Raw genomic sequence first — 13,895 nt, forward strand, 5'->3', positions numbered from 1 at the left:
AACCTCTCATTATTCCTTTATTATAAAAACTATGATTTTCACTTTAGAAACTTTAACATCATTCACTACACAAAATATATGATATTATAAAAATAAAAAATTAATAAGTTATACCTTGAAAACAGAAATTATTTATATAACAAAACTGCTTTGTGGTGAATTACCACAACCATGACATTATACTAAACTTAGCATTTTTGAGGACAAAAACCTCAGTGAAGCACCCCGCTGTTCTCAAAATGCTGTAAACCCAAAGCCTGGTGGACAAAGAGGAAGGACAGTGTTTGTGCAACGGCTTATGTTTAACGCTACAATAAATTTGAAAGGCCTGGGCACTGTAGGGCATATGGTCTAATAACAGAGGAATTTTGACAAGTGTGGAACAGTCACATGGACCCGAACTGACCTCAGCAGTAATCGCTTATATAAGCTTTGCAGGATGAAAGTGAAAAGCTGGTGGTCACTGAACCAAAATTCTTGCAAGAAACAGCTGCGCTATAGACTTGAGGTCCATTCAAAGAGAATAAGCCCTGTTGTTTCAAATATATACATATGCAGAGTATAAGCAAAACTGATTGTGAAAATAAATCACATTAAATAACCTTCATTCGTACACTAATACGTCAATACACATACCAAACCACAATACAAACCATAGTGTCCGTAAAAAAAAAACAGCAATGCATGTTGGGATTTAAGACCAAAGCTATTAAGTCTGATGTTAAAGTGAAATTTAAATTCAATAAGTGATGAGATGCTGTAAGCCTGTAAAGCAGTACATCACAATTGTAGCCATAGGTCTTGATCAATCACAGAAGTCCATTATTGAGAGGGTCAAGCGAATGAGGCTACTTCCAGGATAATCTGTATTGCCATGGAAACGCAAGGCACCTGAGCGATGACGTATGCAAATGAACGCGTCGGTGCTTTGAGTGACAACAGGTACGCAACGCTGTGAAGAATTCGACCCAGGAAAAAGACCAGAAAATGAAGTCGTGCAACTGCATACGAGGGGCCTGTCATGGAGTAGATGGCTCCGAGAAATAAAAAGGGGAAAATGTTCTCCATGTCATTCAAGTGTGCTCTGAAAAAAAAAAAACACATGACACAACACAAACAGTTACCACAAATAAGGACATTTAATATGAGTGTAAAGAGAAGGAGAACTTCTGGAAGCTGTCGGAAACATAAATAGGATGTGTTTGGCAAACAAATAGTTCTGCTGCCATTTATGAATGATGTTATAGTTCTGCATAGCATGACCATGCTTGTTTAATCATAGTTCTTTTTCAGTTTTGACCACATCCCTCAAGCATTCCCACGTTGCCTTTTTAGCCTCTCTTTCAGCTACTTTTTGCTAATATTCTAATCTAAACGCTGTAATTGATTTAATAGCTCTTTGAGGTATTTTGAATGTTCCAGACTGTAGAAATGCATATGGAAAACTGCTTTTCTCAGAACCCAAGAGCTGAGGAATGTACGCTCAACATCTGGCTTTGATCAGGGCTTCAGCTGTAAACTGTCTGATGGCAGCACGCCTGGACAGTGAACATGGCCAACTTCACACAGTCTTGCGATGTAAATTCACTTTCACTCTGAATCACTCTCACAGTGCGTCATGGCAGTGGTTGTCCCATGAACAAGTCACAGCAATAGGAAGTTGTGTTTTCTGTACCTGCTTAACGGAAATTAATCATACTATGTTGACAGTCATAATTCCATGAATACATTATGGTCAATCACATTTCCCATTATTAACTCAGCACAGCAGCTACGTAACAGCTACGTAACATCTCTTTGACGCAGGACTTTCCATTATATGTCATTTCCTGCTGAGATTCACTTTTTAAAAAAGGAAATAACTTTCCACATCCATTATTAGAAAATGTTCGAGATTTAGATCCTGATAAATAATCTGATTGTATGTAACAGGAGTGACCTGTGACCACACATCTTTTAATTCTATATTGATCTGCCAAATCGCTTTGTAACTAAATAATATTAATATTTTTTTAATAAAATATAATAAAAATGATCATATTAATAAACATTATGGTGATTTATCATAATATAATATTAATATAAGAGAATTATCTTAAAATGTTACTGAAATGTCTTGTTTACTTCTTGTTTTTCCTTCTGTAGACTTCTCCAAGGATCAAGAATGTGTCTGTTTGTCACTGATACCATTTTTGGTTTCAAACATCAAGTTGTTGATCCAAACAAGAATTTTCAACCATTAGTTTTATTTAACACTTTCATCCTGTTTCTGTTCACTAGTTCATATTTGTTAGCCACTGAGTTGTAGTGAAATACCTTTGTGAATGCATAGCAATTAGGGTCAGATAACGGTCTTGTCAGGACTTGCTCCTGCTAGCCTACGTATTTTACCAATCTGGCAACTACAAGCTATTCTCAGTTCCTCAGGACACATCAGTGAATAGCCTTCTTTATTTATTTACTGGAACCAATATATAAATTTAAGGATTTCAGAACAATCTACATTTTCAGAGTGGACTGTGACTGGGCAGAGCAGGCAAGTTTCCATAAGATAAGTTAGAAACTGACAAACAAAACACATGAAGTGGCCTGAAGCTTAAAGTAATGAATGTTTCCTAACAGGCAGCCAAGTCTAAGATTGTTTTAAAGTGTGTAGTCTCATAATACACTGTGTCTCTTTCTCTCATGTGTCCACATACATAAATACACATACTGAGAAGAGTTGAGCTGGAGACTGCGTGTACCTTTAGAACTTTTGACTAAAAATAATACAACTGGGAAAATAAAGATATCTAATCTTCATGTAATCTATTATGGATTATAAATATTTCCTATTGTGGACCTGTGAACTTTCACACATATCTGTCATACCTGTATTCTTTTTCCAAAGATTTCGAAACTACAGAAAATAACTACAGAAAATCTGCCAGACATCCTGCAGTTTTTCCAACTAAATGGGCCCACTGGGAAAAAGACTAAAGTTTAACTTTCCCAATAGACACGCAATGTTTTTACAGACCAGAAACACTCATTTTAAAATATTCCTGGCAGAAAATATACATTTTTGAAATGAAAAAATGTGACAAAAAAATGAAATATAACATAAAACCCCCTAAAATTATTGCCAATGAATAGTTTTTTTTTCACTGCCTAAAGTGAAATAACTGAACTTACATAGGAGCCTTACAAAAGTGAAATGACAATTTCAAATGGCACTTTGAGGCTTTTTCATTTGAACTTTTCATATATCTTACATTTACATTTCTTGTATTAAATGTCATATTGTTTTATGCTATTTTGTTATTATTCTTTAAAGCTGTTTCCTTTACATTGCTGATGTTATGGTAATTCATTAATACTGACATGCAATAGGTGTAACATGGCAAAAAAAAAAGAAAAGAAAAGGTGTATATCCATGTTTGTGGAGTTGCACTCTAATTAGCATCACAGAGTATAGTATTGTGCTCTTACCTCCTACAGCGTTCCACATATGGATCAGTGCGGCAGAACTGCACACCTCCGTGTCTCTCGGCGTCCTCTGGATTAGCAAACGCCTGTCAAACAAACATCTGTTTTACAACACAGAAATCTGGAGGTCAAGTCATTCTATTCAAAAACACATTTGAACAACTACCTTCAGTGATTTTAGAAGTTAATCCAGACAGCACCAGTATGCGGACTATACGGATTTCTCAAAACAAAAACACTCCACACGCTTGACGCGACAAAGAAACAAGCGACTGTCGAGCAGTGATTCCCTCGCGTCGGTGTTTGGTGTAGAAGCATGAAAACTGTTTTTACAAGTATGAATAAAAAGTTCCGCAACTCACCTTTTTCCTAAGTCTCACTTGGCCCGTGATGATGGCAATGATGTACATCTTTAAGACTAGGAGCGTGCTGTAGAAGATGAAGCACAAAAGCACATCGCTTCCGAGCATCTTGACTTCGACACACTGAGTCCGTGGGTGTGTACGTGTTTGTGTGTGTGTGTACGCTATGATGGAGACGAGTTGGGAGAAGTTTTTATATGCAGACCGTTAAGCCCAACCTATTTCCAATAACGAAAACGTTCCTCTTCCCGTGGCACGCTGTCTCATATGAGGATAGGACAACTGGACACTCTACGTTTCTGTTGGAATGCTTTCTAAGTAGCATGAAATTACCTCTGTTTGGGTATTCCGGAGCTAGCCTATATGTGCTGGAAATGTATGGTAACCTAGACTTGAGCTGTAGCTATTAGTATTTTTTTATATATATTATTAATTCTGAAAAAGACATTGTAGAAAAATATTATCGAAGAAATCATAAAATGTATTTATTTTTTTTAGTCTGAGGTCTTTGAGACCCCAGTCAAAAGTAGGCAAATGTAACATTTATTTTACAGAACAGCGTGTTAACAAGTTGAAATTGTTTGCAATTAGTTCTTATATACTAAGAAAATCTACAAAACCAATGTGTTACTTAATAGCCTAGTTAAATATGTCATTTAAATCTGTTGCAATGGCTTTGAAAGCCTCAACACATACAGGAACTGAAGGTTAAAAGAAAACACTGGGAAGAAAACAGGCTATGGAAAACAAAATGGTCTCGACACACTATAGGCTATATTTTTCAATATGACATGGCCATCACTCACACAGGCAATGGTCAAACAAATGGGGTTCTAGCCATGTTTACATAAAAAAAAACTCTGAAAAAGAAAAAAACAATGTAAAGCAGCACAGTAAAATACAAAAACGCTTTCTATGTGTGCAGAATTCTGTAAGGGGCTATTCACAGCTTGTTTGCATTCCACTAAGCTATCTTTCAGCTGATTTGTATGTTTGTTTTGTAAACGTTCACTAGCTATCTAAACTTTCATCACAAGCCCTTGCAAAACGCCCCTGTTCCACTACCCTCTCGAGCCTTTAAAAGCAAGAGGTGAAAAGGCATATCCTTTTTTTCATACAATTCTGTAGAATATCTTCTGTTAGTTATGTTCTGCAGAAGAAAGAGAAAGACGTACAGGTTTGGACCCTGACCTTGAATAAATTATAACAGTAATTTCATTTTTGGGTGAACTATCTGTTTAAGTGCAGCAACACAGCAAGCAATTCTTCATTAAACCCTTGTGATTAGATTAAACTCTGGCTTTAACAGTACTGTTTAATCAGATCTTAAAAACATAAATAGATCAATAGGAAAAACAGAGGAGCCACATATATACTTTTTTAGGCTTAAAACAACAGCATCATTTTATCACAATGTTCTTTTTGAAGATCTTTACATCATAGAATCTGCATTCCAGTTCCCAAACCAGTGTTCTTTTATCCAGAATGATAAAAGAAAAGGTGATTCTAAATGAATAATGTCCGATTTCAGCATGCATAACAGCTAGACCCATTGCTTTTCCCTGACAATAATGGGTTTGTTGCTCAAATTGAGCAGGAACTGAACTGGGGAACATTGTGGATGCAGAGAGCACAATTCTCTTCCACACAGTCAAGACAAGGACCTCATTAGTTTAATTTGGGCAGACTAAGCATCTTTCAGTGTCACACTGTCATATTGTAAGTGACAGAATTTGGAGCCAAAAATTATTGGAACAAGGTTTGAGTAACCTGCAGAAGTGTGAAACCACAAGTATCAACAGTCTATTCTGAGATAGTTCGGGGAGGGGGAGGAGCTTGTGCTTGTGATGTCATCACAACAGTCCTCCGCATCAGAGAAAGAGGAAGTATAGTGGAGGCCCGAGAGTCTGTGGTAGTCCTGCTGAGTGACTTCTGGCAAATGAGACATGTCCATTGATATCTGGCCTCTTTGTGAGCCAGACACACTCCACATATCAATCAACTGTGTGCAAATGGCACAACCCATTGCTGTTTGTTATTTCCAAAATGTGGTCAGATGATAACTGCAAAAACAAATACAATAAACAAAACACTATATGACATCAACTTTTAAAAGGTACTGAAACACATCTGCAGTGAAGAAGCATTTACTCATTCAAGCACTGGCTGTCACACAGTCGCTGATTAACAGCAGCTTGGACTCGTCACATGGTTGAATGCAACATAAGATGGCAAACAGTCAATGAGTCTGTGTGAAAAGAGCTATATGAAAAGAAAAGAGAGCGTGAGAAAGCAACTATGTCTCGGTAGTTCTTTACTAGGAATGCTTTGTTCAAACCCCCGCCTGGAGGTAGTGACAATTACAAGGTGGAGTACAAGATGAAAACTGAAAAAGATGCATTGAGACAAGAAAAGACAGAAAGATTATGAGTCAAATTGTTGTAGAGTGTGCACTGCAGACCACAAACGGATCTGGGCTAGACTGAAGTCTGCCAGGGAATTATTGAAAGTTCATAAGTTTACAAGGTCAGTGTAGTAGGTGTAGTGCAAATATTGGAACATGGTCAGAAATATTTCAATCTCTTTGTGTCAGTTAGAAACAAGACAAACTGGATATGATATCGGAGAAGAGTGTTTATCTGAGAAACCCAGTACTGCACCTCTTTCTTTTTGTCTGAACGCACATTGCTTTCTGAACATATAGAATATCGGAAGCTAATGCAGTCCATATTATGCCATAGTCAAAGATGAGTGAAGCTGCATCCTTCCACCCTGAGATTCCTGGGTGTGACACTGATGTTGCTAAAGTCTCTGTGGTGTTTTCAGTCCATGCACATCACTCGGACCATCATTCAGCCTAGAGAAAGAAACATAACATATTCAACTTACTGGCATCAGAGATAATTTGCATTTCGTAACAATTAGCTTTTAACTAAACCCTAACATGGATGGCTGTTTACAAGAACTAATTAAAAGATAATTAAAAATACCTGCCTAGGTATTCAGTCAGAATTGTTTTATATTAAAAACAATCGTTTTTTCATGTTAGAAATAAATTTGAATGTACAGTATGAAACATGGACTTGCTAAGGATTACATTTAACATTAGGTTATTGCTTTTGGAGACCCACTGTGGTGAAAATAAGGTTTATAACACTGTTTATAAACCTTATATATTTGGTGTTTTTAATATGCTTAAAGACAAACCATGTGCAAATTCATCGATCAGTATAGGCCTACCAAAGTCTCAAAAATTGTGGTTTGATATAAGCCCAAACTTCACAAACATGTAACTAATCCCGTCAACTTGCAGCAAAGTGTTTCTAGTTGATGTTGATGTTGGTTTTTAGAAGGTAAGTCTGAGATGGTGAACAGGAACATGGTTTGTGTAACATTAACAACACATTATTAGCTGTGAGCATTTCAACAGAGCACTACATAAAGAAACATTTGGAAAAATATTTAAAGAGCCACACAGATGGGAAATCAAAAATTACCTGTATTACAGTGTATGATGTAGCCGTCCATCAGTGTAAACAATGTGCAAATAATTAAACCAAAAAGTACACGATTTATAAAGTTATTGGCTTCTAAAGTAAGGAGTCGACTCTGAATCGCTGAAACGAGTCGTTATAGATTTCAAATCTTTTGCTCATCTCTATGTACGTCACTAGGAGCACTTTGCATAATAATCTCCGCCTACCGTGTTGGGAGAAACGGAACTCTGACCTGCCCCACCCCCCCACACAGACGCTCTGTTTGGTGTGAGAGCTTCATGTCGAGGAGATCGTTTTTTTTTTTTTTTTTTCACTGCCAAAGAATGAAGATCAGAAGAACCAATGGCTAAAATTCATTTTCACCACAATACCAGAGCAGTACAACAAATCCCTTTTGTTGTGTTCACAACATTTCACTGATGACTGCTGCGGTGAGTACAGCGGGATTTTCAAAGCATTTGGCCATAAAAGAGGGTTCATTACCAACTTTATTTGGACCAACAAGCATCTCCGAATCACAACGCAAAGTTGATATGAAGTTATGTGTCTGTTTTCTCCCGAGCGTCTTATCAGTATGTGTGCTGTCTGCAGCCTGATCGTCATTTACAAACACGTCATTAAAATGAAGTGTAACTCTGTGAATACTCAACGAAGAGACATGAGAGAGATATCTATAGAAAGCTTGACACGTCTACTTTAAAACTAAACAAGTGCTGCCGAACAGATATTCTGTGATAAAGTAATCCATATGAAAACAACGCGATGTCTGTTTTTCATGTCTCCCTTCGTTATATCTAATGTGACCACGCCCCCGCGCTGAACGCGCTATTCAGATTCAAACTGAAGCGCCCGGCTTGAATACACCAACACAGAAGAAAAAGCATTGAGACTGTTCAAGTTTTTTATTTTACTGTTTGTTTCGCGATGAGAGGAATAAGACATAATTCACCCCAAACAGATGCTAACGCATAGTTTACCGTGGAGGTGTGTGCGGAACAACCAATCCAAACTGGTTATGTTAGTTGACCAATCAGAACACAGTATGCTACCGAAAGGTGGGGTTTAAGGAAACTGAATCTTTTGAACAGCTTCGCGCGAACCGTTTGGGGATCTCTGAGAATTGAGGTAATTTTAAAATGATATTTTGACAAAATGACAAGTTTTTTTAACCTTGGATGGATTTAAACCTAATGTACAGGACTTATAAACAGTGATAGGAAGCTTAGAATTTTCATCTTACTGGCTCTTTAACTAGGTCATTTAGGTTATCAAAGATGAACTTTAAGAGACCAAATTAGTAACTGCAGGGGGACTTTAAAGATAATTTTAAATTACACAACAAAGGTGATGTAAATGTAAAAACGGGACAATTAAATGCTCAATATTGACTGATGCAAACTCTAATTTCAATACCTCATGCAATTGCTCAGTCATTTCAAGAATATTAATTTCTTTCAAATCATTATATTACAGTGTGATTACAGCCTCAGGTGTTGTATTTGTTGATAAGAGTGCATCTGAAAAACGTTTAACAGGTCTTCGCTTTGAACAGTTTGAGCAATAAATCTGTGAAGAGCTGACAGCGATGTAGCTCTGCACGCAGTGACGTGTTAATAACAAGGTCTATTAAAAATACATTTCACCGCCATGAGGTAATTACCTCAAGCCTGATCTGATGTTAAATATTGGGATATAAATATTGATTAAATTAAACATTGGGGTATGTTATATTAAAAAGGCCATTTCAACACACTTCGAAACATGAAACTTTTACAAAGCAGCAAGACAAAGAGGTAGTGTTCACAAGCAATGAGTCTGAGCAGAAAGTGCAGCTACCAAACCTCATCTGCATAAACCAGGTAGTTTTGTCATTAGTGAAGATTTCCACCAAATAAAAGGCTTTTCTGAACCGTCTGGATAATTGTTAATAAAACAGGTCTTTCTTTTTGTTTTATAACTTGCAATCTTGACAGTGAAAATTATGATTTTGTACCTATGTGCATTGTGTACAGTAATGTAACTGTTATTCATACCATACAAATATAATTTCTTTAAAAATGAATTCAGTTAAAAAGTAATAAACTGATGTTTTATTAATCAAGGCTGTTAATTTATTCACATGGTACTATCAGTTTATATAAACAATTAATGTAAAAATAATCTTGACTAACAACAACCTGATCATTTAGACTCAGAAATTGGTTATCTGTTGCCAAAAGAGCTGCCAGGTGTTTCTGTAGCCCAGCTAGTACCACACATGCTAATGTTCGTATACAGTAGACCAGCAAGATGTTATTGTCCACGTCATACACAAAACATGTTGATTTCCAGAAATGACCGTTTAGATAATGGAAGCCAGATGCTGCAATTGCGCAAAAAGAGAGGAATGACGACTCACTTTGGGAAGAAAATTACAATCCTTTTTCCAGCAGACAGACAGGCGCTCAGTTGGGTGGGCTCCTTCTCTCATACCCCTCCTGCACTCTCCTTTCTTCAGCCTGCAGACAGAACGAGGACTTACAATGGCATCAGCATTGATAGCGAGCTCTGCATATAAATATTCACCTTCACTGTCAGATTATTGGATTTATACAGGGCAGCTGATTGAAGCAATATTCCAGAGGCTGTCTGAGGACAAAGGGAAGATGAAGACGAAGGGTGGGGGGTTGGGGGCAAGTGGGGAGTGGCGATTAAGATAAATGAGATGAACAGAGCTCAGAGCATGAAGGTAGCATTGATTAGTTGTTCCTCAGCAAGCTTAAAGAATGCCTTGGGCTCTGGGAGCTAAATATGAATCCCTAAAAATGTAATAACTTATTAAATGTAATAAGTTTTTATCCATAAGTGATGGACCCATGGAAAAGCTCAGCTCGAGAACTACGCTTTCACATGTGTTTATATATATATATATATATATATATATATATATATATATATATATAAACATAATAGCAAATAAATAATTTTAGGTAGGTAGATAGTATGCAGAGAATAAGAGGCATTAAGAAACAGACAAAATAATTAATTTTAAAAAAGCTGAAAATTACAGCTATTTATTTCTCGATTTAGCTGTTATTATTGACTAAAACTAATCAAAACTGATTTTGTTAATTGAAATTAGGATAAATATATAAATTAACAAATATATAAAAAAAATTGCCTTAGCAACTAAATGACACAAAATAAGTTCTAAAATGAAAAAGCTAAATAAAAAATATAAATGATTTTATTATAAATATAATTAAATAATTAAAGTATATTAATAGACAAGAATAACACTGGGTATACTGTCAATGCTGAGTGCAATTTACTACAATTTATTTTTAAAATGTATTTTAAAGGTGACATTTCATGAAAATCTGTCTTTTCCAGGTTTTAAAGGGTTAGTTCACCCAAAAATCTAAATTATGTCATTAATGACTCACCCTCATGTCGTTTCAAACCCGTAAGACCTCCGTTTATCTAAGGGACACAGTTTAATATATTTTAGATTTAGTCTGAAAGCTCTCTATCCCTCCACTGAAGCTGTGTGAACGGTATACTGTCCATGTCCAGAAAGGTAAGAAAAACATCATCAAAGTAGTCCATGTGACATCAGAGGGAAAGTTAGAATTTTTTGAAGCATCGAAAATACATTTTGGTCCAAAAAAAAAAAAAAAACTATGACTTTATTCAGCATTGTCTTCTCTTCCGTGTCTGTTATGAGCGAGTTCAAAACACTGCAGTTAAGTTATATCTGGTTTGCGAACGAATAACTCGATGTAACTGGATCTTCTTGAACCAGTTCAACAAATCGAACTGAATCGTTTGAAACGGTTCATGTCTCCAATACGCATGAATCCACAAATGACTTAAGCTGTTAACTTAACGTGGCTGACACTCCCTCAGAGTTAAAATAAACCAATTTCCTGGAGTAATTCATTTACTCAGACAGTACACTGACACCGAACCGAGCCAGATAATGTGTGTCAGTCTGCTTCACACTGAATCACAACATGTATGTTAGACCCTATACCATCTAAGCTCCTAAAAGAGGTGCTTCCAGAAGTCATAGATCCTCTACTGACTATTATTAATTCCTCATTGTCATTAGGACATGTCCCCAAAACCTTAAAACTGGCTGTTATTAAGCCTCTCATCAAAAAACCACAACTTGTCCCCAAAGAACTAGTTAATTATAGACCTCGAATATTCCTTTTCTGTCCAAGATACTAGAAAAGGTGGTATCCTCACAATTATATTCCTTCTTAGAGAAAAATGGTATATGTGAGGATTTCCAGTCAGGATTTAGACCGTATCATAGTACTGAGACTGCTCTCCTTAGAGTTACAAATGATCTGCTCTTATCATCTGATCGTGGGTGTATCTCTCTATTCGTTTTATTGGATCTTAGTGCTGCTTTTGACACAATTGACCACAGCATTCTTTTGCATAGACTTGAACACTTTGTTGGCATCAGTGGAAGTGCATTAGCATGGTTTAAATCATACTTATATGACCGCCATCAGTTCGTAGCAGTGAATGAAGATGTGTCATATCGATCACAAGTGCAGTATGGAGTACCTCAAGGCTCAGTACTAGGGCCGCTACTCTTCACGCTTTATATGTTACCCTTGGGAAATATCATCAGGAAACATGGTGTTAGCTTTCACTGTTATGCTGATGATACTCAGCTCTATATTTCTTCGTGGCCCGGTGAAACACACCAATTTGAAAAACTAATGGAATGCATAGTCGATATAAAAAACTGGATGACGAGTAATTTCTTACTGCTAAATTCAGAAAAAACAGAGGTGTTAATTATAGGACCTAAAAACTCAGCTTGTAATAACCTAGAAAACTGTCTAAGACTTGATGGTTGCTCTGTCAATTCTTCGTGATCACTTAGGAACCTAGGTGTGCTATTTGATCGCAATCTTTCCTTAGAAAGCCACGTTTCTAGCATTTGTAAAACTGCATTTTTCCATCTCAAAAATATATCTAAATTACGGCCTATGCTCTCAATGTCAAATGCAGAAATTTTAATCCATGCATTTATGACCTCAAGGTTAGATTATTGTAATGCTTTATTGGGTGGTTGTTCTGCAAGCTTAGTAAACAAACTACAGCTAGTCCAAAATGCAGCAGCAAGAATTCTTACTAGAACCAGGAAGTATGACCATATTAGCCCGGCCCTGTCATCGCTGCACTGGCTCCCTATCAAACATTGTATAGATTTTAAAATATTGCTTATTACTTATAAAGCCCTGAATGGTTTAGCACCTCAGTATTTGAATGAGCTCCTTTTACATTATACTCCTCTACGTCCGCTACGTTCTCAAAACTCGCAATTTGATAATACCTTGAATATCAAAATCAAATGTGAGCAGCAGATCCTTTTCCTATTTGCCGCCTAAATTCTGGAATAATCTACCTAACATTGTTCAGGAGGCAGACACACTCTTGCAGTTTAAATATAGATTAAAGACCCATCTCTTTAACCTGGCATACACATAACATACTAATATGCTTTTAATATCCAAATCCGTTAAAGGATTTTTAGGCTGCATTAATTAGGTAAACCAGAACCAGAAACACTTCACATAACACCCTATGTACTTGCCAGATCATTAGAAGAATGAGCCTGGTTTCTCCCAAGGTTTTTTTCTCCATTCGATCACCGATGGAGTTTCGGTTCCTTGCCGCTGTCGCCTCTGGCTTGCTTAGTTGGGGTCACTTCATCTACAGCGATATCATTGACTTGATTGCAAATGAATGCACAGACACTATTTAAACTGAACAGAGATGACATAACTGAATTAAATGATGAACTGCCTTTAACTATCATTTTGCATTATTGAGACAATGTATTTAGTTTAAAGTGCTATATAAATAAAGGTGACTTTGACTTTTGACTTTATGCGCAGTATCATCAGCTCCTCGGTCTCGAATCAGACGCGTCCGATAGAAACGGTTCTTGACTCGAGAACAAGTCAATCTTTCGTTCGTTATCTGGCTCAGCTCGGTGTTCATTTTCAGTTCTCTCTTCACAGCAGTTCAGTTAGCGTAATGTTTGAGTACATGAATTACTCCGGGATATTGGTTTGTTTTAACTGAGTGTCAGCCACATTAAAAAAGTTAACAGCTTAAGTCATTTGTGGATTAATGCTTATTGGAGACATGAAACGTTTAAAACGATTCAGTTCGATTTGGTGAACTGGTTCAAGAAGATCCGGTTACATCGAATGATTCGTTCGCAGTGTTTTGAAATTTCACAACAGACCCGGAAAAGAAGACAATGATGAATAAAGTCTTAGTTTTTGCTATTTTTGGACCAAAATGTATTTTTGATGCTTCAAAAAATTCTAACTGACCCTCTGATGTCACATGGACTACTTTGATGATGTTTTTCTTACCTTTCTGGACATGGACAGTATACCGTACACACAGCGTCAATAGAGGGACTGAGAGGTCTCAGACTAAATCTAAAATATCTTTAAATGTGTTCTGAAGATGAACGGAGGTCTCATGGGTTTGGAACGACATGAGAGTAAGTTATTAATGACATCATTTTGATTTTAGGGTGAAC

At 36.6% G+C, this 13,895-nt stretch overlaps 1 protein-coding gene and 1 long non-coding RNA gene across 3 annotated transcripts; both read right to left on the reverse strand.

The window, feature by feature from the left end:
- Window positions 1-4,025, reverse strand: LOC128006238 (prostaglandin E synthase-like). The gene is made up of 3 exons (XM_052592725.1): window positions 3,831-4,025; window positions 3,472-3,554; window positions 1-1,084 (listed from the first exon to the last, which is right to left on the reverse strand). The coding sequence occupies exons 1-3, from the start codon at window positions 3,936-3,938 to the stop codon at window positions 835-837; spliced, it is 441 nt and encodes a 146-aa protein (XP_052448685.1). The 5' UTR covers window positions 3,939-4,025; the 3' UTR covers window positions 1-834.
- A 265-nt stretch (window positions 4,026-4,290) lies between these two features.
- Window positions 4,291-9,992, reverse strand: LOC128006254 (uncharacterized). Of its 2 annotated transcripts, XR_008178894.1 has the most exons (3): window positions 9,893-9,992; window positions 9,726-9,825; window positions 4,291-6,687 (listed from the first exon to the last, which is right to left on the reverse strand). It is a non-coding gene; the product is annotated as an uncharacterized LOC128006254 (long non-coding RNA). The 2 variants fall into 2 exon arrangements; XR_008178888.1 differs by having other exon boundaries at window positions 9,726-9,963.
- Between the last annotated feature and the right edge of the window lie 3,903 nt (window positions 9,993-13,895).

Source organism: Carassius gibelio, chromosome A5, assembly GCF_023724105.1.
Source record: "Carassius gibelio isolate Cgi1373 ecotype wild population from Czech Republic chromosome A5, carGib1.2-hapl.c, whole genome shotgun sequence".
Classification (NCBI taxonomy): domain Eukaryota; kingdom Metazoa; phylum Chordata; class Actinopteri; order Cypriniformes; family Cyprinidae; genus Carassius; species Carassius gibelio.